This window comes from Lonchura striata, chromosome 21 (genome assembly GCF_046129695.1).
Source record: "Lonchura striata isolate bLonStr1 chromosome 21, bLonStr1.mat, whole genome shotgun sequence".
Taxonomy (NCBI): Eukaryota; Metazoa; Chordata; class Aves; order Passeriformes; family Estrildidae; genus Lonchura; species Lonchura striata.
Genome location: NC_134623.1, coordinates 2,209,828 through 2,232,007, shown reverse-complemented (window position 1 = coordinate 2,232,007; position 22,180 = coordinate 2,209,828). Strand labels below are relative to the sequence as shown.

Genomic DNA, 22,180 nt, shown 5'->3' with positions numbered 1-22,180 from the left:
TTTGGGCTCCCTCCCCGCTGGCCACGCCCCCACGCGCCATCCCGGCTCCTGATTGGCTGCGCCGCGCGCGGGCCCGGGCGCGCCCATTGCCCGCGGCGGGCGGGGGGGGAGGGGAGGAGCGGCCACGCCCTTTCCTGCTGCCCTCCCCCCCCGCCTCCCATTGGTCCGGGCGGGGCGGGGCGGCGGCGCTGATTGGTCCGGGCGCGGTTTGGCCACGCCCTCCCGGAAGTGCCGCTCCGCTCCGGCTGCAGCGCCCGGCGGGTGAGGGGGGAAACCGGGACCGGAACCGGGAACGGGACCGGAACCGGGAATGGGAACCGGGAACTGGGAATGGGAAACCGGGACCGGAACCGGGAACGGGAATGGGAAACCGGGACCGGAACCGGGAATGGGAACGGGAAACCGGGACCGGAACCGGGAACGGGAATGGGAAACCGGGAACGGGGAATGGGAAACCGGGACCGGAACCGGGAATGGGAATGGGAAACCGGGACCGGAACCGGGAACGGGACCGGGGAATGGGAACGGGAACCGGGAATGGGAAACCGGGAACGGGGAATGGGAACGGGAACCGGGAACGGGACCGGATAGGAACCGGGAACCGGGAACAGGAAACCGGGAATGGGGAAACCGGGAGCGGAACCGGGAATGGGAAACCGGGACCGGAACCGGGAATGGGAAACCGGGAACTGGGAATGGGAACGGGAACCGGGAACCGGGAATGGGAAACCGGGAGCGGAACCGGGAACGGGACCGGACCGGAACCGGGAATGGGAAACCGGGAACTGGGAACGGGAACCGGGAATGGGAAACCGGGAACCGGGAACGGGACCGGACCGGAACCGGGAATGGGAAACCGGGAACTGGGAATGGGAACCGGGAACTGGGAATGGGAAACCGGGACCGGAACCGGGAACGGGACCGGACCGGAACCGGGAATGGGAATGGGAACCGGGAACCGGGAACCGGGAACTGGGAATGGGAAACCGGGAACGGGACCGGGAACGGGAACCGGGAATCGGGAACGGGAACCGGGAATGGGAAACCGGGACCGGAACCGGGAACGGGGAATGGGAAATCGGGACCGGAACTGAGAACGGGACCGGACCGGAACCGGGAACGGGAACTGGGAATGGGAACGGGAACCGGGAACCGGGAATGGGAAACCGGGAACGGAACCGGGAACGGGGAATGGGAACGGGAACCGGGAACCGGGAATGGGAAGTGGGAATGGGAAACCGGGACAGGGAACGGGACGGGATCGGAACCGGGAACGGGAACCGGGAACCGGGAACGGGAATAGGAAACCGGAACCGGGAACGGGACCGGACCGGAACCGGGTACCGGGAACAGGAAACCGGGAATGGGAACCAGGAACCGGGAATGGGAACCGGGAACCGGGAATGGGAACCGGGAACCGGGAATGGGAACTGGGAACGGGAAACCGGGAATGGGAACTGGGAATGGGAAACCGGGAGAGCGGAACCGGGAATGGGAAACTGGGAGAGCGGAACCGGGAACGGGAACCGGGAACGGGAACCGGGAATGGAACCGGGAATGGGAAACTGGGAGAGCGGAACCAGGAACGGGACCGGATCGGGATTGGAACCGGGAACGGGAACCGGGAATGGGGAAACCGGGACCGGGAATGGAATCGGGAATGGGAACGGGAATGGGGAAGGGGAATGAAACTGGGGAAACGGGAACGGGAAACCGGGAACGGGATCGGGAATGGGAAACCGGGACCGGAACCGGGAATGGGAAACCGGGACCGGGACTGAAACCGGCAACGGGAACGGGACTGCAACTGGAAATGGGAAACCGGGACTAAAACCGGGAATGGGACCGGGACCGGGAATGGGGAAACCGGGACCGGGAACGGGACCGGGAGCGAGCTCGGGGGGCCGGGACCACGGGAGGATCTGGGAGGGTCCCGGGGGTGGTCCCGGGATTCGGGGATCCCCCACCCCCCGTGCCTCAGTTTCCCCTCTCGCCTTTCAGCCCCCAGCGGAGCAGAGTGGGACCCCCCCGGGGACACCGGGACCCCCCAAAAACCACCCCGGGGACACCGGGACCCCCAAAAAAACACCCCGGGGACACCGGGACCCCCCAAAAACCACCCCGGGGACACCGGGACCCCCCAAAAACCACCCCGGGGACACCGGGACCCCCCAAAAAAACACCCCGGGGACACCGGGACCCCCCAAAAACACCCCGGGGACACCGGGACCCCCCCAAACCCCCCCGGACCTCTCAAAGCTCCACCGGACCCCCCCAAAACCCTTCCTAGAACCCCCAGACCCCCCCAAAATTCATTGGGACCCCCCCAAAACCCCTCTCAGAACCCCCGAAACCTCACCAGACCCCCCCAAAACCCCCCAAAACTCCGCTGAGACCCCCACTGATCCCCCCAAAACCCAAAAACTCCGCTGAGACCCCCACTGATCCCCCCAAAACCCCCCAAAACTCTGCTGAGACCCCCACCGATCCCCCCAAAACCCCCCAAAACTCCGCTGAGACCCCCACCGATCCCCCCAAAACCCAAAAACTCCGCTGAGACCCCCACTGATCCCCCCAAAACCCAAAAACTCCGCTGAGACCCCCACCGATCCCCCCAAAACCCAAAAACTCCGCTGAGACCCCCACCGATCCCCCCAAAACCCAAAAACTCCGCTGAGACCCCCACCGATCCCCCCAAAACCCAAAAACTCCGCTGAGACCCCCACCGATCCCCCCAAAACCCCTCAAAGCCCCCCCAAAACTCCGCTGAGACCCCCCCAGAAGCCCTCCTAGACCCCTCAAAGACCCCAAAACTCCGCTCAGACCCCCCAAAGCCCCCCAAAACCGCTTCTAGACACCCCCAGACCCCCTAAAACCCCTCAAAGACCCCCCAAAGCCCCCCAAAACCCCCTCCTAGACACCCCAAAGCCCCCCAAAACCCCTCAAAGCCCCTCCTAGACCCCCAAAACCCCTCCTAGACCCCCAAAACCCCTCCTAGACCCCCCAAAACCCCTCCTAGACCCCTCCAGCCCCCTCAAAGACCCCCCAAAGCCCCCCAAAACCACTTCTGGACACCCCCAGACCCCCTAAAACCCATCAAAGACCCCTCAAAGGCCCCCAAAACACCTCAAAGACCCCTCAAAGCCCCCCAAAACCCCTCCTAGACACCCCAAAGCCCCCCCAAACCCCCTCAAAGGCCCCTCCAGCCCCCTCAAAGACCCCCCAAAGCCCCCCAAAACCCCTCCTAGACACCCCAAAGCCCCCCCAAACCCCTCAAAGACCCCCCAAAGCCCCCCAAAACCCCTCCTAGACCCCCCAAAGCCCCCCCAAACCCCCTCCGAGCCCCCCCGGCCCCCCATGCCGCTGGGCCTGGGCCGCCGCAAGAAGCCGCCGCCGCTGGTGGAGAACGAGGAGGGGTCCGGGGGGCGCGGGGGGACCCCGGGGGAGCCCGGGGGGGCCCCGGGGGGGGTCCCGGGGGGCGCGGCCCCCGCCCCCGGCCTGCGGCCCCGCCTGGTGTTCCACACGCAGCTGGCGCACGGCAGCGCCACCGGCCGCGTCGAGGGATTCGGCAACGTGCGCGAGCTGTACGGCAAGATCGGCGAGGCCTTCGGCATCCCGCCCAGCGAGGTGAACTGGGAGCACTGGGAGGGACTGGGATGGGATTGGGATGGACTGGGATGGGATTGGGATGGACTGGGATAGACTGGGATGGGATTGGGATGGACTGGGATGGACTGGGAGGGACTGGGATGGGATTGGGATGGGATTCGGCAACGTGCGCGAGCTGTACGGCAAGATCGGCGAGGCCTTCGGCATCCCGCCCAGCGAGGTGAACTGGGAGCACTGGGAGGGACTGGGATGGACTGGGAATGGGATTGGGATGGACTGGGATGGGATTGGGATAGACTGGGATGGACTGGGATGGGATTGGGATGGACTGGGATGGACTGGGATGGACTGGGATGGGATTGGGATAGACTGGGATGGACTGGGATGGGATTGGGAGGGACTGGGATGGACTGGGATGGACTGGGATGGGACTGGGAGTGACTGGGATGGACTGGGAGGGACTGGGAGGGACTGGGATGACACGCTGACCACCCCAGTGTCCCCATGTCCCAGTGTCCCCTGGTGCTGTCCTGTCGCCAGGTGAGACCCCAGGTGACACTGAGGTGACACCCCAGGTGTGTCCCTGACCAGGTGACACCCCAGGTGCTCACCTGTCCCAGGTGCTGTTCTGCACGCTGAACACACCAATGTCCCCAATGTCCCCAATGTCCCCAATGTCTCCAGGTGACACCCAGGTGTGTCCCTGCCCCAGGTGACACCCCGGGTAACACCCCATGTGACACCCAGGTGACACTCAGGTGACACCCAGGTGTGTCCCTGCCCCAGGTGACATCTCAGGTGACACCCGGGTGACACTCAGGTGACACCAGGTGTGCTCACCTGTCCAGGTGCTGTTCTGCACGCTGAACACACCAATGTCCCCAATATCCCCAGGTGACACCCAGGGGTGTACCTGTCCCAGGTGACACTCAGATGACACCCAGGTGACATCCCAGGGGTGTCCCTGCCCAGGTGACACCAGGTGACAACCCAGGTGACCACCAGGTGTGCTCACCTGTCCAGGTGCTGTTCTGCACGCTGAACACACCAATGTCCCAATGTCCCCAGTGTCCCCAGGTGACACCCAGGGGTGTACCTGTCCCAGGTGACACTCAGGTGACACCAGGTGACTCCCAGGTGTGCTCACCTGTCCAGGTGCTGTTCTGCACGCTGAACACACCGCAGGTGGACATGGAGAAGCTGCTGGGCGGGCAGATCGGGCTGGGGGATTGTCCCCAGTGTCCCCAGGTGACACCCGGGGGTGTACCTGTCCCAGGTGACACTCAGGTGACCCCCAGGTGTGCTCACCTGTCCAGGTGTTGTTCTGCATGCTGAACACGCCAATGTCCCCAATGTCCCCAGGTGTGTCCCTGCCCAGGTGACACCCCAGGTGACACTCAGGTGACACCAGGTGACACCAGGTGTGCTCACCTGTCCCAGGTGCTGTTCTGCACGCTGAACACACCAATGTCCCCAATGTCCCCAATGTCCCCAGGTGACATCCAGGTGTGTCCCTGCCCCAGGTGACATCTCAGGTGATACTCAGGTGTGTCCCTGCCCCAGGTGACATCTCAGGTGATACTCAGGTGTGTCCCTGCCCAGGTGACACCCCAGGTGACATCCCAGGTGCTCACCTGTCCAGGTGCTGTTCTGCACGCTGAACACACCAATGTCCCAATGTCCCCAATGTCCCCAGGTGACATCCAGGTGTGTACCTGTCCCAGGTGACACTCGGGTGACCCCCAGGTGTGCTCACCTGTCCCAGGTGTTGTTCTGCACGCTGAACACGCCGCAGGTGGACATGGAGAAGCTGCTGGGCGGGCAGATCGGGCTGGAGGATTTCATCTTCGCGCACACGCGCGGCCGCCAGAAGGACGTGCAGGTGCTGAAGGACGAGGAGGCGCTGGGGCTGACCATCACCGACAACGGCGCCGGCTACGCCTTCATCAAGGTGAGACACACCTGGGACAGGTGAGACACACCTGGAGACACACCTGGACAGGTGAGACACACCTGAGATAGGTGAGACACAGCTGAGACAGGTGAGACACACCTGAGATAGGTGAGACACACCTGGGACACAGCTGAGATAGGTGAGACACACCTGAGATAGGTGAGACACACCTGGGCACACCTGGGCACAGCTGGGGCTGACCATCACCGACAACGGCGCCGGCTACGCCTTCATCAAGGTGAGACACACCTGGGACAGGTGAGACACACCTGAGATAGGTGAGACACACCTGGAGACACACCTGAGATAGGTGAGACACACCTGAGATAGGTGAGACACACCTGGGACACAGCTGAGATAGGTGAGACACACCTGAGACAGGTGAGACACACCTGGGACAGGTGAGACACACCTGGAGACACACCTGAGATAGGTGAGACACAGCTGGGACAGGTGAGACACACCTGGAGACACACCTGAGATAGGTGAGACACAGCTGGGACAGGTGAGACACACCTGAGATAGGTGAGACACACCTGGGACAGGTGAGACACACCTGAGATAGGTGAGACACACCTGGGCACAGCTGGGCACAGCTGGGGCTGACCATCACCGACAACAGCGCCGGCTACGCCTTCATCAAGGTGAGACACACCTGGAGACACACCTGAGACAGGTGAGACACACCTGGGACAGGTGAGACACACCTGGAGACACACCTGAGACAGGTGAGACACACCTGGGACAGGTGAGACACACCTGAGACAGGTGAGACACACCTGGGACAGGTGAGACACACCTGAGACAGGTGAGACACACCTGGGACACAGCTGAGACAGGTGAGACACACCTGGGCACAGCTGGGACAGGTAACACACACCTGGGCACAGCTGGGTGGGGGCAGTTGGGCAGCACTGGGGCTCAACTTCACCTACAACAGGGTAGTGCAGCTGTGCCCAGGTGTGCCCAGGTGTGCCCAGGTGTGCCCAGGTATGACACAGGTGTGCCCAGGTGTGCTCAGGTGTGCCCAGGTGTGCCCAGGTGTGCCCCAGGTGTGCCCAGGTGTGCCCAGGTGTGCCCAGGTGTGCTCAGGTGTGCCCAGGTGTGCCCCAGGTGTGCCCCAGGTGTGCCCAGGTGTGCCCAGGTGTGCCCCAGGTGTGCTCAGGTGTGCCCAGGTGTGCCCAGGTGTGCTCAGGTGTGCCCAGGTGTGCCCAGGTGTGCCCCAGGTGTGCCCCAGGTGTGCCCCAGGTGTGCCCAGGTGTGCTCAGGTGTGCTCAGCTGTGCCCAGCTGTGCCCAGGTGTGCCCAGGTATGACACAGGTATGACACAGGTGTGCCCAGGTGTGCCCAGGTGTAACTCAGGTGTAACCTGTGTCTATCCCCTGTCCATCCCATGTCCATCCTGTGCCCATCCTGTGTCTCTGCCATGTCTATCCTGTGTCCATCCCCTGTCCATCCCATGTCTATCCTCTGTCCATCCCGTGTTTATCCCATGTTGATCCCATGTTTACCCTGTGTCTCTCCCATGTCCCTCCCATGTCCATCCCATGTTTATCCCGTGTCCATCCCATGTTTCTCCCATGTCCATCCCATGTTTACTCTGTCTCTGCCATGTCCATCCCGTGTCCATCCTGTGTCTCTCCCATGTCCATCCCGTGTCGATCCCATGTTTTCCCCATGTCCATCCCGTGTTTCTCCTGTGTTGACCCCATGTTTCTCCCGTATCCACCCCGTGTCGATCCCATATTCACCCCATGTCCCTCCCATGTCCATTCCGTGTTTCTCCCGTGTCGATCCCATGTCCATCCCATGTTTCTCCCCTGTTTTCCCCGTGTCGATCCCATGTTTTCCCCATGTCGTTCCCGTGTCCATCCCATGTTTTCCACGTGTCCCTCCCGTATCCCTCCCATGTCCCTCCCATGTCCCTCCCGTGTTTCTCCCGTGTCCATCCCATGTCCATCCCATGTCCCTCCCGTGTCCCTCCCGTGTCCCTCCTGTGTCCATCCCATGTTTTCCCCGTGTTGATCCTATGTTTTCCCCATGTCCATCCCATGTCCCTCCCATGTCCCTTCCATGTCCATCCCATGTCCATCCCATGTCCATCCCATGTTTCTCCCGTGTCCATCCCATGTCCCTCCCATGTTTTCCCATGTCCCTCCCATGTCCATGCCGTGTCCCTCCCGTGTTTCTTCCATGTCCATACCGTGTTTCCCTGTGTTCCTCCCGTGTCCATCCTGTGTCCCTCCCATGTCCATGCTGTGTCCATGCCTTGTTTCCCTGTGTCCCTTCCATGTCCATCCCGTGTCCATCCCGTGTCCCTCCCATGTCCATCCCATGTCCCTCCCGTGTCCATGCCGTGTCCCTCCCGTGTCCCTTCCGTGTCCATCCCGTGTCCCTCCCATGTCCCTCCTGTGTGTCCCCGTGTCCCTCCCGTGTCCCTCCCATGTCCATGCCGTGTCCCTCCCGTGTCCCTCCCGTGTCCCTCCCGTGTTTCCCCGTGTCCCTCCCGTGCCCATCCCATGTTTCCCCGTGTCTCCCCGTGTCCCTCCCGTGTCCCTCCCGTGTCCCTCCTGTGTCCCCCCGTGTCCCTCCCGTGTCCCTCCCATGTCCATGCCGTGTCCCTCCCGTGTCCCTCCCGTGTCCATCCCGTGTTTCCCCGCGTCCCTCCCGTGTCCCTCCTGTGTCCATCCCGTGTCCCTCCCATGTCCCTCCTGTGTTTCTCCCGTGTCCCTCTCATGTCCATCCCATGTCCCTCCCATGTCCCTCCCATGTCCCTCCCATGTCCCTCCCGTGTTTCTCCCGTGTCCCTCCCATGTCCATCCCATGTCCCTCCCATGTCCCTCCCATGTCCCTCCCGTGTTTCTCCGTGTCCCTCCCGTGCCCATCCCATGTTTCCCCGTGTATCCCCGTGTCCCTCCCGTGCCCATGGCGTGTCGCGTGTCCCCGCAGCGGATCCGGGCGGGCTCGCTCATGTCCCGCGTGCCGCTGGTGGCGGTGGGGGACGTGCTGGAGGCGCTGGACGGGCGCAGCCTGGTGGGCGCGCGGCACTTCGAGGTGGCGCGGCTGCTGCAGGAGCTGCCCCGCGGGCAGCGCTTCCGCCTGCGCCTCACCGAGCCCAGGAGGGCGTGGGGTGGGTACTGGGATTAACTGGGATTGAATTGGGAGGGACTGGGAGGGACTGGGATGGACTGGGATGGACTGGGATTGAACTGGGATGGAGCTGCCCCGCGGGCAGCGCTTCCGGCTGCGCCTCACCGAGCCCCGGCGGGCATGGGGTGGGTACTGGGATTAACTGGGATTGAACTGGGATAGACTGGGATGGACTGGGATGGACTGGGATAGACTGGGATAGACTGGGAGGGACTGGGATGGACTGGGATTGAACTGGGATGGAGCTGCCCCGCGGGCAGCGCTTCCGGCTGCGCCTCACCGAGCCCAGGAGGGCATGGGGTGAGACTGGGAGGGTCTGGGATGGACTGGGATGGGACTGGGATGGGATTGGGATGGACTGGGAGTGACTGGGAGAGACTGGGATGGACTGGGAGGGACTGGGAGGGACTGGGATGGACTGGGATGGACTGGGATGGGATTGGGATAGACTGGGATGGGATTGGGAGGGGATTGGGAGGGACTGGGATGGACTGGGATGGACTGGGAGGGACTGGGATGGGATTGGGATAGACTGGGAGGGACTGGGATGGACTGGGATTGAACTGGGATAGACTGGGAGGGACTGGGATGGACTGGGAGGGACTGGGATTGAACTGGGATAGACTGGGATAGACTGGGAGGGACTGGGATGGACTGGGATGGACTGGGATGGACTGGGAGGGACTGGGATGGACTGGGATGGACTGGGATGGACTGGGAGGGACTGGGATTGAACTGGGATAGACTGGGATAGACTGGGATAGACTGGGATAGACTGGGAGGGACTGGGATGGACTGGGATGGACTGGGATGGACTGGGAGGGACTGGGATGGACTGGGATAGACTGGGATTGAACTGGGAGTGACTGGGATTGAACTGGGAGTGACTGGGATTGAACTGGGATTAACTGGGGGGATCCGAAGGCGTCCCCTACAATGGGGACCCCGGTGTCCCATGTACCCCGTGTGACCCCTGAGTGACCCCCGAGTGACCCCCGAGTGACCCCCGAGTGACCCCCATGACCCCGAGTGACCCCTGTGACCTCTGTGTGACCCCAGAGGGGGTCGGGCCCCGCTCCGGGGGGGTCTCGGCCCGGGGGGGGCCCCCCCAGGGTCCTGCGGGCCGGGGGACGCTGCGGCTGCGCTCCAGGGGCCCGGCCACGCTGCAGGAGCAGGTACGGCCCAAAATCCCCCAAAATCACCCCAAAATGTTCCCGAAATATCCCCAAAATATCCCCAAAATGTTCCCGAAATATCCCCGAAATATCCCCGAAATATCCCCAAAATATCCCCAAAATGTTCCCAAAATATCCCCAAAATATCCCCAAAATGTTCCCGAAATATCCCCGAAATCACCCCAAAATGTTCCCGAAATATACCCGAAATATCCCCAAAATATCCCCAAAATGTTCCCAAAATGTCCCCAAAATGTCCCTCAAATATCCCCAAAATATCCCCAAAATATCCCCAAAATCCCCCAAAATGTTCCCGAAATATCCCCGAAATATCCCCAAAATATCCCCAAAATGTTCCCAAAATATCCCCAAAATCACCCCAAAATGTTCCCGAAATATCCCCAAAATGTCCCCAAAATATCCCCGAAATATCCCCGAAATGTCCCTCAAATATCCCCAAAATATCCCCAAAATCACCCCAAAATGTTCCCGAAATATCCCCGAAATATCCCTCAAATATCCCCGAAATATCCCCAAAATGTTCCCGAAATATCCCCAAAATGTTCCCAAAATAGCCCCAAAATATCCCTAAAATATCCCCAAAATATCCCAAAATAGCCCCAAAATGTTCCCGAAATATCCCCAAAATATCCCTCAAATATCCCCAAAATGTTTCCAAAATAGCCCCAAAATATCCCCAAAATAACCCCAAAATATCCCTGAAATATCTCCAAAATATCCCCAAAATATTCTTGAAATAACCCCAAAATAACCCCAAAATATCCCAAAATATCCCCAAAATATCCCCAAATTATCCTTGAAATATCTCCAAAATAACCCCAAAATATCCCCAAAATATCGCCAAACTGTCCCCAAAATATCCCCAAAATGTGCCAGAAATATCTCCAAAATAGCCCCAAATCACCCCAAAATATCAACCAAATATCGCCAAACTGTCCCCAAAATATCCCCAAAGTGTCCCTGAAATATCTCCAAAATATCCCCAAAATAGCCCCAAAATGTCCCCAAAATATCCCAAAATAGCCCCAAAATGTCCCAGAAATATCCCCAAAATATCCCCAAAATGTTTCCAAAATATCCCCAAAATATCCCAAAATATCCCAAAATATCCCCGAAATATCCCCAAAACAACCCCAAAGTATCAACAAAATATCAACAAACTGTCCCCAAAATATCCCCAAAGTGTACCCAAAACATCCCCTAAATACACCCCAAATATCCCCAAAATATCCCAAAATATCCCAAAATAACCCCAAATATCCCCAAAATATTCCCTAAATATCCCCAAAATAACCCCAAAATAACCCCAAAATATCCCCAAAATATCCCAAAATATCCCCTAAATATCCCCAAAATATTCCCTAAATATCCCCAAAATAACCCCAAAATAACCCCAAAATATCCCCAAAATATCCCAAAATATCCCCTAAATATCCCCAAAATATTCCCTAAATATCCCCAAAATAACCCCAAAATAACCCCAAAATATCCCAAAATCACCACAAAATCACCCAAAAATATCCCCAAACTGTCTCCAAAATATCCCCAAAATATCCCCAAAATCATCCCAAAATATCCCAAAATCACCCCAAAATCTCCCTTGGGACCCCAAAATCCCATCAGGATCCCCAAAATCTCCCAAGGGATCCCCAAAATCTCCCTCGGGGCCCCCAAAAATGATCCTGGGGACCCCAAATTCCCCCAAAATATCCTGTGAGGACCCCAAAATCCACTCAGGGACCCCCAAAATCTCCCTTGGGACCCCAAAATCATCCTGGGACCCCCAAAATCTCCCTTGGGACCCCCAAATCTCCCTTGGGGTCCTCAAAATCTCCCTTGGGGACCCCAAATTCCCCCAAAATATCCCCTGGGGACCCCAAAATCTCCCTTGGAGAACCTGAAATTACCCTGGGGACCCAAAATATCCCCTGGGGGCCCCAAAATCTCCCTCGGGGACCCCAAAAATGATCCCAGGGACCCCAAAATCGCCCCCGGGACCCTGAGGGACCCCAAAAATCCCCCCAAAATCGCCGACCCCCCGCAGCCGTCGGCGTTCGAGGAGCGCGCGGTGGCCAAGGTGGACGATCTGCTGGAGAGCTACATGGGCATCCGGGACAGCGAGCTGGGTGAGCCCCCCAAAAAACCGGGGGACCCCAAAATCCTGAACCCCAAAATCCTGAGAACCCCAAAATCCCAAAGGAACCCCGAAATCCCAAAGGAACCCCCAAAAAAACCCCCGGGATCACCCCAAAAAAACCCCCCGGGCTCTGCTGGAGAGCTCCATGGGCATCCGGGACAGCGAGCTGGGGGAGCCCCCCAAAAAACCGGGGGACCCCAAAATCCTGAATCCCAAAATCCTGAGAACCTCAAAATCCCGGGGGAACCCCAAAATCCCAAAGGAACCCCGAAATCCCAAAGGAACCCCAAAAAAACCCCCTGGGATCACCCCAAAAAAACCCACCGGGCTCTGCTGGAGAGCTCCATGGGCATCTGGGACAGCGAGCTGGGGGAGCCCCCCAAAATTGGGACCCCCAAAATCGGGAGCCCCAAAATTGGGAACCCCAAAATCCTGAGAACCTCAAAATCCCAAAGGAACCCCCAAAAAAAACCCCCGGGATCACCCCAAAAAAACCCCCCGGGATCACCCCAAAATCCCCCTGGGCTCTGCTGGAGAGCTCCATGGGCATCCGGGACAGAGAGCTGGGGGAGCCCCCCAAAAAACCGGGGGACCCCAATGTCCCCATTGTCCCTGCTGTCCCCAATGTCCCCAGTGTCCCCAATGTCCCCGATGTCCCCAATCCCCAATGTCCCCAATGTCCCCGGTGTCCCCTCACTGTCCCCATGTCCCCGGTGTCCCCAATGTCCCCATTGTCCCTGTTGTCCCCGTTGTCCCCAGTGTCCCCAGTGTCCCCAATGTCCCCATTGTCCCCATTGTCCCTGTTGTCCCCATGTCCCCATTGTCCCCAGTGTCCCCAGTGTCCCCTCACTGTCCCCATTGTCCCCAGTGTCCCCAATGTCCCCAATCCCCCCAATCCCCCCGTTGTCCCCGTTGTCCCCAGTGTCCCTGTTGTCCCCATTGTCCCCGTTGTCCCCGATGTCCCCCATGTCCCCCATGTCCCCAGTGTCCCCAGTGTCCCCATTGTCCCCGTTGTCCCCAGTGTCCCCGTTGTCCCCAGTGTCCCCAATGTCCCCCATGTCCCCAATGTCCCCAGTGTCCCCGGTGTCCCCGGTGTCCCCATGTCCCCAGTGTCCCAATGTCCCCGTTGTCCCCGTTGTCCCAATGTCCCCATTGTCCCCATGTCCCCAGTGTCCCCATTGTCCCCGGTGTCCCCATGTCCCCGTTGTCCCCATTGTCCCCTCACTGTCCCCATGTCCCCATTGTCCCCATTGTCCCCATTGTCCCCGCTGTCCCCGTTGTCCCCATGTCCCCATTGTCCCCATTGTCCCCATTGTCCCCGCTGTCCCCTCACTGTCCCCATTGTCCCCGTTGTCCCCAGTGTCCCCGTTGTCCCCATGTCCCCATTGTCCCCAGTGTCCCCAGTGTCCCCTCACTGTCCCCATTGTCCCCATTGTCCCCATGTCCCCAGTGTCCCCAGTGTCCCCTCACTGTCCCCATTGTCCCCGTTGTCCCCATGTCCCCATTGTCCCCAGTGTCCCCGGTGTCCCCATTGTCCCCATTGTCCCCATTGTCCCCGTTGTCCCCATTGTCCCCGTTGTCCCCGGTGTCCCCATGTCCCCGGTGTCCCCGCTGTCCCCTCACTGTCCCCTGTCCCCGCAGCCGCCACCATGGTGGAGCTGGGCCGGGACGCGCGGGACCCCGACGCTCTGGCCGAGGCTCTGGACGCGCAGCTCGGCGACTTCGCCTTCCCCGACGAGTTCGTCTTCGACGTCTGGGGCGCCATCGGCGACGCCAAGGCCGGGCGCTGCTGAGCCCCCCGAAACCTGCACCCCAAAACACCTGGCACCCCGAAACCTGGCACCCCAAAACACCTGGCACCCCGAAAAACATGGGACCCCGAAAAACATGGGACCCCAAAAAACATGGGACCCCAAAAAACACGGGACCCTGGAACTCCAAACCATCCAGGACGCTGAAATCGCCGCCCCCAAAACCCCCGGGCCAATGAAACTGTGGCCCAAAAACCTCTGGGACCCCAAAACCTGGCACCCCAAAAAACCTGGCACCCCAAAACACCTGGCACCCCGAAACCTGGCACCCCGAAAAACATGGGACCCCAAAAAACATGGGACCCCAAAAAACACGGGACCACAGAACTCCAAAATCTCCGGGACCCTAAAAATGCTGACCCCAAAACCCCGGGAACACGAAACCACAGCCCAAAAACCTCTGGGACCCCAAACCTGGCACCCCAAAATACCTGGCACCCCAAAACACCTGGCATCCCAAAACCTGGCACCCCAAAAAAACCTGGCACCCCGAAAAACATGGGACCCCAAAAAACATGGGACCCCAAAAAACACGGGACCACGGAACTCCAAAATCTCTGGGACCCTGAAACTGCCGACCCCAAAACCCTGGGAACACGAAACCGGGGCCCAAAAACCTCCGGGACCCCAAAACCTGGCACCCCAAAATACCTGGCACCCCGAAAAACATGGCACCCCATAAAACATGGGACCCCAAAAAACATGGGACCCCAAAAAATACGGGACCCTGGAACTCCAAAACCTCCGGGACCCCAAAACTGCGGCCCAAAACCTCCGGGATCCTGAAACTCCAAAACCTCCGGGACCCCGAAACGTGGCACCCCAAAAAACATGGGACCCCGAAACCTGCACCCCAAAACACCTGGCGCCCCGAAACCTGGCACCCCGATAAACATGGGACCCTGGAACTCCAAAATCTCCGGGACCCTAAAAATGCCGACCCCAAAACCCTGGGAACACGAAACCGGGGCCCAAAAACCTCTGGGACCCCAAAACCTGGGACGCCAAAACACCTGGCACCCCAAAACCTGGCACCCCGAAAAACATGGGACCCCATAAAACATGGGACCCCAAAAAACACGGGACCCTGGAACTCCAAAACCTCCGGGACCCCAAAACCCTCCGGGATCCTGAAACTCCAAAACCTCCGCGACCCCGAAACGTGGCACCCCAAAAAACATGGCACCCCGAAACCTGGCACCCCAAAAAACATGGGATCCCGAAACCTGCACCCCAAAAAACATGGCACCCCAAAACCTGGCACCCCAAAAAAACCTGGCACCCCATAAAGCATGGGACCCCAAAAAACACGGGACCCTGGAACTCCAAAACCTCTGGGACCCTGAAACTCCAAAACCTCCGGGACCCCGAAACCTGCACCCGAAAAAACGTGTGACCCCAAAACTCCAAAACCTCCGGGATCCCGGAACCTGGCACCCCAAAAAATACGGGACCCCGAAACCCCAAAATCTGCAGGACCCCAAACCTGGCACCCCAAAAAACATGGGACCCTAAAACTACAAAACCTCCGGGACCCTGAAACCTGCACCCCAAAAAACATGGGACCCCAAAAAACACGGGACCCCAAAACTCCAAAACCTCTGGGACCCCAAAACCGCTGCCCCCAAACCCCCGGGACCACGAAACCTGGCACCCCAAAACTTGAGACCCCAAAACCTCCAGGACCTCGAAACCCCAAAACCTGAGACCCCAAAACGGCCGGGACCCCAAAACCCCAGGACTCTGAGACCTGGCACCCCAAAACTGCGGCACCCAAAACCGCCGGGACCCCGAAACCCAAAACCTCTGGCACCCCAAAACCCCGGAATCCCAAAAGCTGGGACCCCAAAACCACTGGAACCCCGAACCTGGGACCCCAAAACCTCCAGGACCCCCAAAAACCTGAGACCCCCAAAACCTGGGAGACAGAAACCTGGGACCCCCAAAACCCCCCGGGACCCCAAAACCCAGGACACCCCAAAAACCTGGGACCTAAAAACCTCAGGATCCCCAAAAACCTGGGACCCCAAAAACCTGGGACCCCAAAACCACAGGATCCCCAAAAACCTGGGACCCCAAAAACCTGGGACCCCAAAATGATGGAATCCCCAAAATCCCAAAACCTGAAAAACTTAGGACCCCTAAAACTTGGGACCCCAAAACCATGGGGCACCCCAAAACCTGGGACCCCAAAACCCAGGACCCCAAAGCCATGGGAACCCCAAAAACCATGGGGCACCCCAAAACCTGGGACCCCAAAACCCCAGGACCCCAAAAACCTGGGACCCCAAAACCAGGGACCCCAAAATCTCAGGACCTGAAAATTCCTGGACCCCAAAAACTCCGGGGATCCCCCAAATGGGGACCCCAAAACCATGGGGCACCCCAAAAAACCTGGGACCCCAAAACCCCAGGACCCCCCAACCCCAAGACCCCCAAAATCTGGGACCCCAAAATCATGGGATCCCCAAAACCCCGGGACCCCCAAAACTCTGGGACCCCCAAATCCTCGGACCCCCCCAAATGGTGACCCCAAAAATTCTGGGACCCCCCAAAACGGGGACCCCAAAAACCCCAGGACCCACAAAACCCCTGGACCCCCCAAATGGGGACCCCAAAACCCTGGGACCCCCAAATCCTCGGACTCCCCCAAATGGGGACCCCAAAACCCCGGGACCCCCAAAACTCTGGGACCCCCCAAATGGGGACCCCAAAAATTCTGGGACCCCCATAACCCCCGGGACCCCTCCAAATGGGGACCCCAAAAACCTGGGACCCCCCAAAACGGGAACCCCAAAAACCCCAGGACCCCCAAAACTTTGGGATCCCCAAAACCACCAGACACCCCAAAAACCCCGGGACCCCCAAAACCCCGGGACCCCCCAAATGGGGACCCCAAAATCTCTGGGATCCCCCAAATCGGGGACACCAAAAACCCCAGGACCCCCAAAACTCTGGGACCCCCAAAACCCTCGAGATTCCCCCAAATGGGGACCCCCAAAAATTCTGGGACCCCCAAAATGAGGACCCCAAAATACTGGGACCCCCAAAACCCCCCGGGACCCCCCAAAAGGGGAACCCCAAAATCCTGGGACCCCCAAAACCCGCCGGGACCCCCGATGGGATTGGGGACCCCCCCCCAAGGATCGGGGACCCCAAAATTGGGGGGAACCCCCCCAAAATCTGGAACCGCCCCCCCAAAAATTCTGCAGGAGCCCCAAAGTGCCCTGAGCCCCCCCTGGGGACCCCCAAATTCCGGACCCCTCCCCACCCTGGGGACCCCTAAATTTTGGACCCCCCCCCCACCCTGGGGACCCCCCCTCATTTTGGGACCCCCCAAAATTTTTGGGGGACCCCCCAAAATTTTTGGAACCCCCCCAAAATCGGGCAGGGACCCCCCGCCGATGCCACCTGAGCCTGTCACACACTGTCACCTGTGTCCCCCCCAGTGTCACCCCAATGTCACCTGTCCCCCCCAATGTCACCCCAATGTCACCTGTGTCCCCCCCCAATGTCCCCCCCAATGTCACCTGTCCCTCCCCAATGTCACCTGTCCCCAGTGTCACCCCAATGTCACCTGTGTCCCCCCCAGTGTCACCCCAATGTCACCTGTCCCCAATGTCACCTGTCCCCAATGTCACCTGTCCCCCCAATGTCACCTGTGTCCCCCCCCAGTGTCACCCCAATGTCACCTGTCCCCCCAATGTCACCCCAATGTCACCTGTCCCCCTAATGTCACCTGTCCCCCCAGTGTCACCTGTCCCCTCCCCCCCCCGGGGCTGTTTTTGTATTTTGGGAATAAAAAAACGGAGAAACCGGAAATGGCCCCGGGGGGCACAGCTGGGCACAGCTGGGGCACACCTGGGCACACCTGGGACACACCTGGGCACACCTGGGCACACCTGGGACACACCTGGGACACACCTGGGCACACCTGGGCACACCTGGGCACACCTGGGACACACCTGGGGGCACCTGGGACACACCTGGGGGCACCTGGGACACACCTGGGGGCACCTGGGACACACCTGGGCACAGCTGGGACTTGGCTCTTACACACCCGTCACACACCTGGGCACACCTGTGGGTGAACTCCAGGGGATTTTGGGGTGAATTCCGAAGGATTTTGGGGTGAATTCCAGAGGGTTTTGGGGCGAATTCCAGAGGATTTTTTGGGGCGAATTCCAGAGGATTTTTTGGGGTGAATTCAAGGGAATTTTGGCATTAACTCCAGGGAATTTAGTGGTGAATTCCGAAGGATTTTGGGGTGAATTCCAGGGAATTTTGGGGTGAATTCCAGAGGATTTTCCAGGTGAATCCAGAGGATTTTTTGGGGTGAATTCCAGGGAATTTTGGGGTGAAATCCAGGGGAATTTTGGGGTGAATTCCAGAGGATTTTCCAGGTGAATCCAGAGGATTTTTTGGGGTGAATTCCAGAGGATTTTGGGTGAATTCCAGAGGATTTTTGGGGTGAATTCCAGAGGATTTTGGGGTGAATTCCCCCTCACATTTCCCGCCATTTCCTCCTCATGTTTCCCGCCATTTTCCCCTCACTTTTCCCGCCATTTTCTCCTCACTTTTCCCGCCATTTCCCCGTCATTTTTCCCGCCATTTCCCCCTCACGTTTCCCGCCATTTCCCCCTCATTTTTCCCGCCATTTTCTCCTCACTTTTCCCGCCATTTCCCCGTCATTTTTCCCGCCATTTTCTCCTCACTTTTCCCGCCATTTCCCCCTCTCACATGGGAATTTTTTTGGGGGATTTTTTGGGGATTTTTTGGGGATTTTTGGCCCCAAACCCTTTAAAAAATCGGATTTTTTTTGCAGAAAATCACTTGAAAAATTCGGAATTTTTTTGGCACAAATCCTTTCATAAAATCGGGATTTTTTGGCGGAATTTTTGGCACAAATTCTTTAAAAAGAATCCGATTTTTTGGCACAAATTCTTTAATAAAATCGGGATTTTTTTTTGGGATTTTTGGCCCAAATCTCTTTAAAAAAATCCGATATTTTGGCACAAATTCTTTAATAAAATCAGGATTTTTTCTGGGATTTTTTTCCCCAAATATATTTTAAAAAATCAGATTTTTTGGACACAAATTCTTTAATAAAATCGGGATTTTTTGCCAAAATCTCTTTAAAAAAATCGGATTTTTTGGCACAAATTCTTTAATAAAATCGCGATCTTTTGCAGGATTTTTGCCCCAAATCTCTTTTAAAAAATCGGATTTTTTGGCACAAAACACTTCAAAAAAATCAGATTTTTTGATACAAATTCTTACCAAAAAATCAGAATTTTTGGCACAAATTCTTTAATAAAATCGGAATTTTTTGCGGGATTTTTGCCCCAAATCCCTTTAAAAAAATCCGATTTTTTGGCACAAAACACTTCAAAAAAATCAGATTTTTTGCCACAAATCCTTGAATAAAACGGGGATTTTGGGGGGGATTTTCGCCGGGTTTTTTGCGGGATTTTTGGGAATTTTCGGGGGATTTTTTGGGATATTTTTGGGTGGAATTTTGGGTGAAAAGCGCGGGTTTTCAGCAGCGGCCGGGCCTCTCGCAGACCCAGCGGCGCGGCTCGGCGCACGCCGCGCTGCCCCTTTAAAAATCGGATTTTTGGGGGGATTTTTGTCACAAATTCCTTGAAAATATCCCAAATTTTGGCACAAATCCCTCAATAAAATCGGAAATTTTTTTGCGGAATTTTTGGCACAAATCTCTTTTAAAAAATCGGGATTTTTGGCACAAATTCTTTAATAAAATCGGGATTTTTTTCCGGGATTTTTGCCCCAAATATCTTTTAAAAAATCGGATTTTTGGCACAAATTCTTTAATAAAATCGGGATTTTTTTCAGGATTTTTGCCCCAAATATATTTTAAAAAATCGGATTTTTTTGGCACAAATTCTTTAATAAAATCGGGATTTTTTGCGGGAATTTTGGCCCAAATATCTTTAAAAAAATCCGATTTTTTGGCACAAATTCTTTAATAAAATCGGGATTTTTTTTGCCAAAATCTCTTTAAAAAAAATCGGATTTTTTGGCACAAATTCTTTAATAAAATCGGGATCTTTTGCAGGATTTTTGCCCCAAATATCTTTTAAAAAATCAGATTTTTTGGCACAAAACACGTCGAAAAAATCAGATTTTTTGCCACAAATCCTTTAATAAAATCCGGGTTTTTGGGGGGATTTTCGCCGGGTTTTTTGCGGGATTTTTGGGACTTTTCGGGGGATTTTTCGGGATATTTTTGGGTGGAATTTTGGGTGAAAAACGCGGGTTTTCAGCAGCGGCCGGGCCTCTCGCAGACCCAGCGGCGCGGCTCGGCGCACGCCGCGCTCCCCCTTTAAAAATCGGATTTTTGGGGGGATTTTTGTCACAAATTCCTTGAAAATATCCCAAATTTTGGCACAAATCCCTCAATAAAATCGGAAATTTTTTTGCGGAATTTTTGGCACAAATCTCTTTTAAAAAATCGGGATTTTTGGCACAAATTCTTTAATAAAATCGGGATTTTTTTCCGGGATTTTTGCCCCAAATATATTTTAAAAAATCAGATTTTTTTGGCACAAATTCTTTAATAAAATCGGGATTTTTTCTGGGATTTTTTGCCCCAAATATCTTTTAAAAAATCAGATTTTTTGGCACAAATTCTTTAATAAAATCGGGATTTTTTGCGGGATTTTTGGCACAAATCTCTTTAAAAAATTCCGATTTTTTGGCACAAATTCTTTAATAAAATCGGGATTTTTTCTGGGATTTTTTGCCCCAAATATCTTTTAAAAAACCAGATTTTTTTGGCACAAATTCTTTAATAAAATCGCGATCTTTTGCAGGATTTTTGCCCCAAATCTCTTTTAAAAAATCGGATTTTTTGGCACAAAACACTTCGGAAAAATCAGATTTTTTGATACAAATTCTTACCAAAAAATCAGATTTTTTGGCACAAATTCTTTAATAAAATCGGGATTTTTTGTGGGATTTTTGGCCCAAATCCCTTTAAAAAAATCCGATTTTTTGGCACAAAACACGTCGAAAAAATCCGATTTTTGGCCACAAATCCTTGAATAAAACGGGGATTTTTGGGGGGATTTTCGCCGGGTTTTTTGCGGGATTTTTGGGAATTTTTCGGGATATTTTTGGGTGGAATTTTGGGTGAAAAGCGCGGGTTTTCAGCAGCGGCCGGGCCTCTCGCAGACCCAGCGGCGCGGCTCGGCGCACGCCGCGCTGCCCCTTTAAAAATCGGATTTTTGGGGGGATTTTTGTCACAAATTCCTTGAAAATATCCCAAATTTTGGCACAAATCCCTCAATAAAATCGGAAATTTTTTTGCGGAATTTTTGGCACAAATCTCTTTTAAAAAATCGGGATTTTTGGACACAGATTCTTTAATAAAATCGGGATTTTTTTTTTCCGGGATTTTTGCCCCAAATATCTTTTAAAAAATCGGATTTTTTTGGCACAAATTCTTTAATAAAATCGGGATTTTTTTGCGGGATTTTTGCCCCAAATCTCTTTTAAAAAATCGGATTTTTTGGCACAAAACCCTTTAAAAAATCGGATCTTTGGACACAGATTCTTTAATAAAATCGGGATTTTTTTTTTCCGGGATTTTTGCCCCAAATATCTTTTAAAAAATCGGATTTTTTGGCACAAATTCTTTAATAAAATCGGGATTTTTTCTGGGATTTTTTGCCCCAAATATCTTTTAAAAAATCCGATTTTTTGGCACAAATTCTTTAATAAAATCGGGATTTTTTGCCAAAATCTCTTTAAAAAAATCCGATTTTTTGTCACAAATTCTTTAATAAAATCGGGATTTTTTTCCGGGATTTTTGCCCCAAATATCTTTTAAAAAATCAGAATTTTGGACACAAATTCTTTAATAAAATCGGGATTTTTTGGCGGAATTTTGGACACAAATTCTTACAAAAAATCAGATTTTTTGACACAAATCCTTTTAAAAAATCCGATTTTTTGGCACAAAACACTTCAAAAAAATCAGATTTTTGGCCACAAATCCTTGAATAAAACGGGGATTTTTGGGGCGATTTTCGCCGGGTTTTTTGCGGGATTTTTGGGAATTTTCGGGGGATTTTTCGGGATATTTTTGGGTGGAATTTTGGGTGAAAAATGAGGATTTTCAGCAGCGGCCGGGCCTCTCGCAGACCCAGCGGCGCGGCTCGGCGCACGCCGCGCTGCCCCTTTAAAAATCGGATTTTTGCGGGATTTTTGGCACAAAACCCTTAAAAATATCCCAAATTTTGGCACAAATCCCTCAATAAAATAGGAAATTTTTTTGCGGAATTTTTGGCACAAAACCC

General features: G+C 55.4%; 1 protein-coding gene and 1 long non-coding RNA gene across 2 annotated transcripts; both read left to right on the top strand.

The window, feature by feature from the left end:
* Window positions 1-201: 201 nt before the first annotated feature.
* LOC110479088 (uncharacterized) lies at window positions 202-2,416 on the top strand. The gene is made up of 2 exons (XR_013341007.1): window positions 202-261; window positions 2,002-2,416. It is a non-coding gene; the product is annotated as an uncharacterized LOC110479088 (long non-coding RNA).
* Window positions 2,417-3,357: 941 nt separating this feature from the next.
* On the top strand, window positions 3,358-14,191 carry GIPC1 (GIPC PDZ domain containing family member 1). The gene is made up of 6 exons (XM_077787770.1): window positions 3,358-3,627; window positions 5,375-5,560; window positions 8,512-8,692; window positions 9,772-9,887; window positions 11,953-12,034; window positions 13,687-14,191. Exons 1-6 carry the CDS (start codon window positions 3,358-3,360, stop codon window positions 13,836-13,838), a joined length of 987 nt encoding a protein of 328 aa, XP_077643896.1. The 3' UTR covers window positions 13,839-14,191.
* The last annotated feature ends 7,989 nt before the right edge of the window (window positions 14,192-22,180 follow it).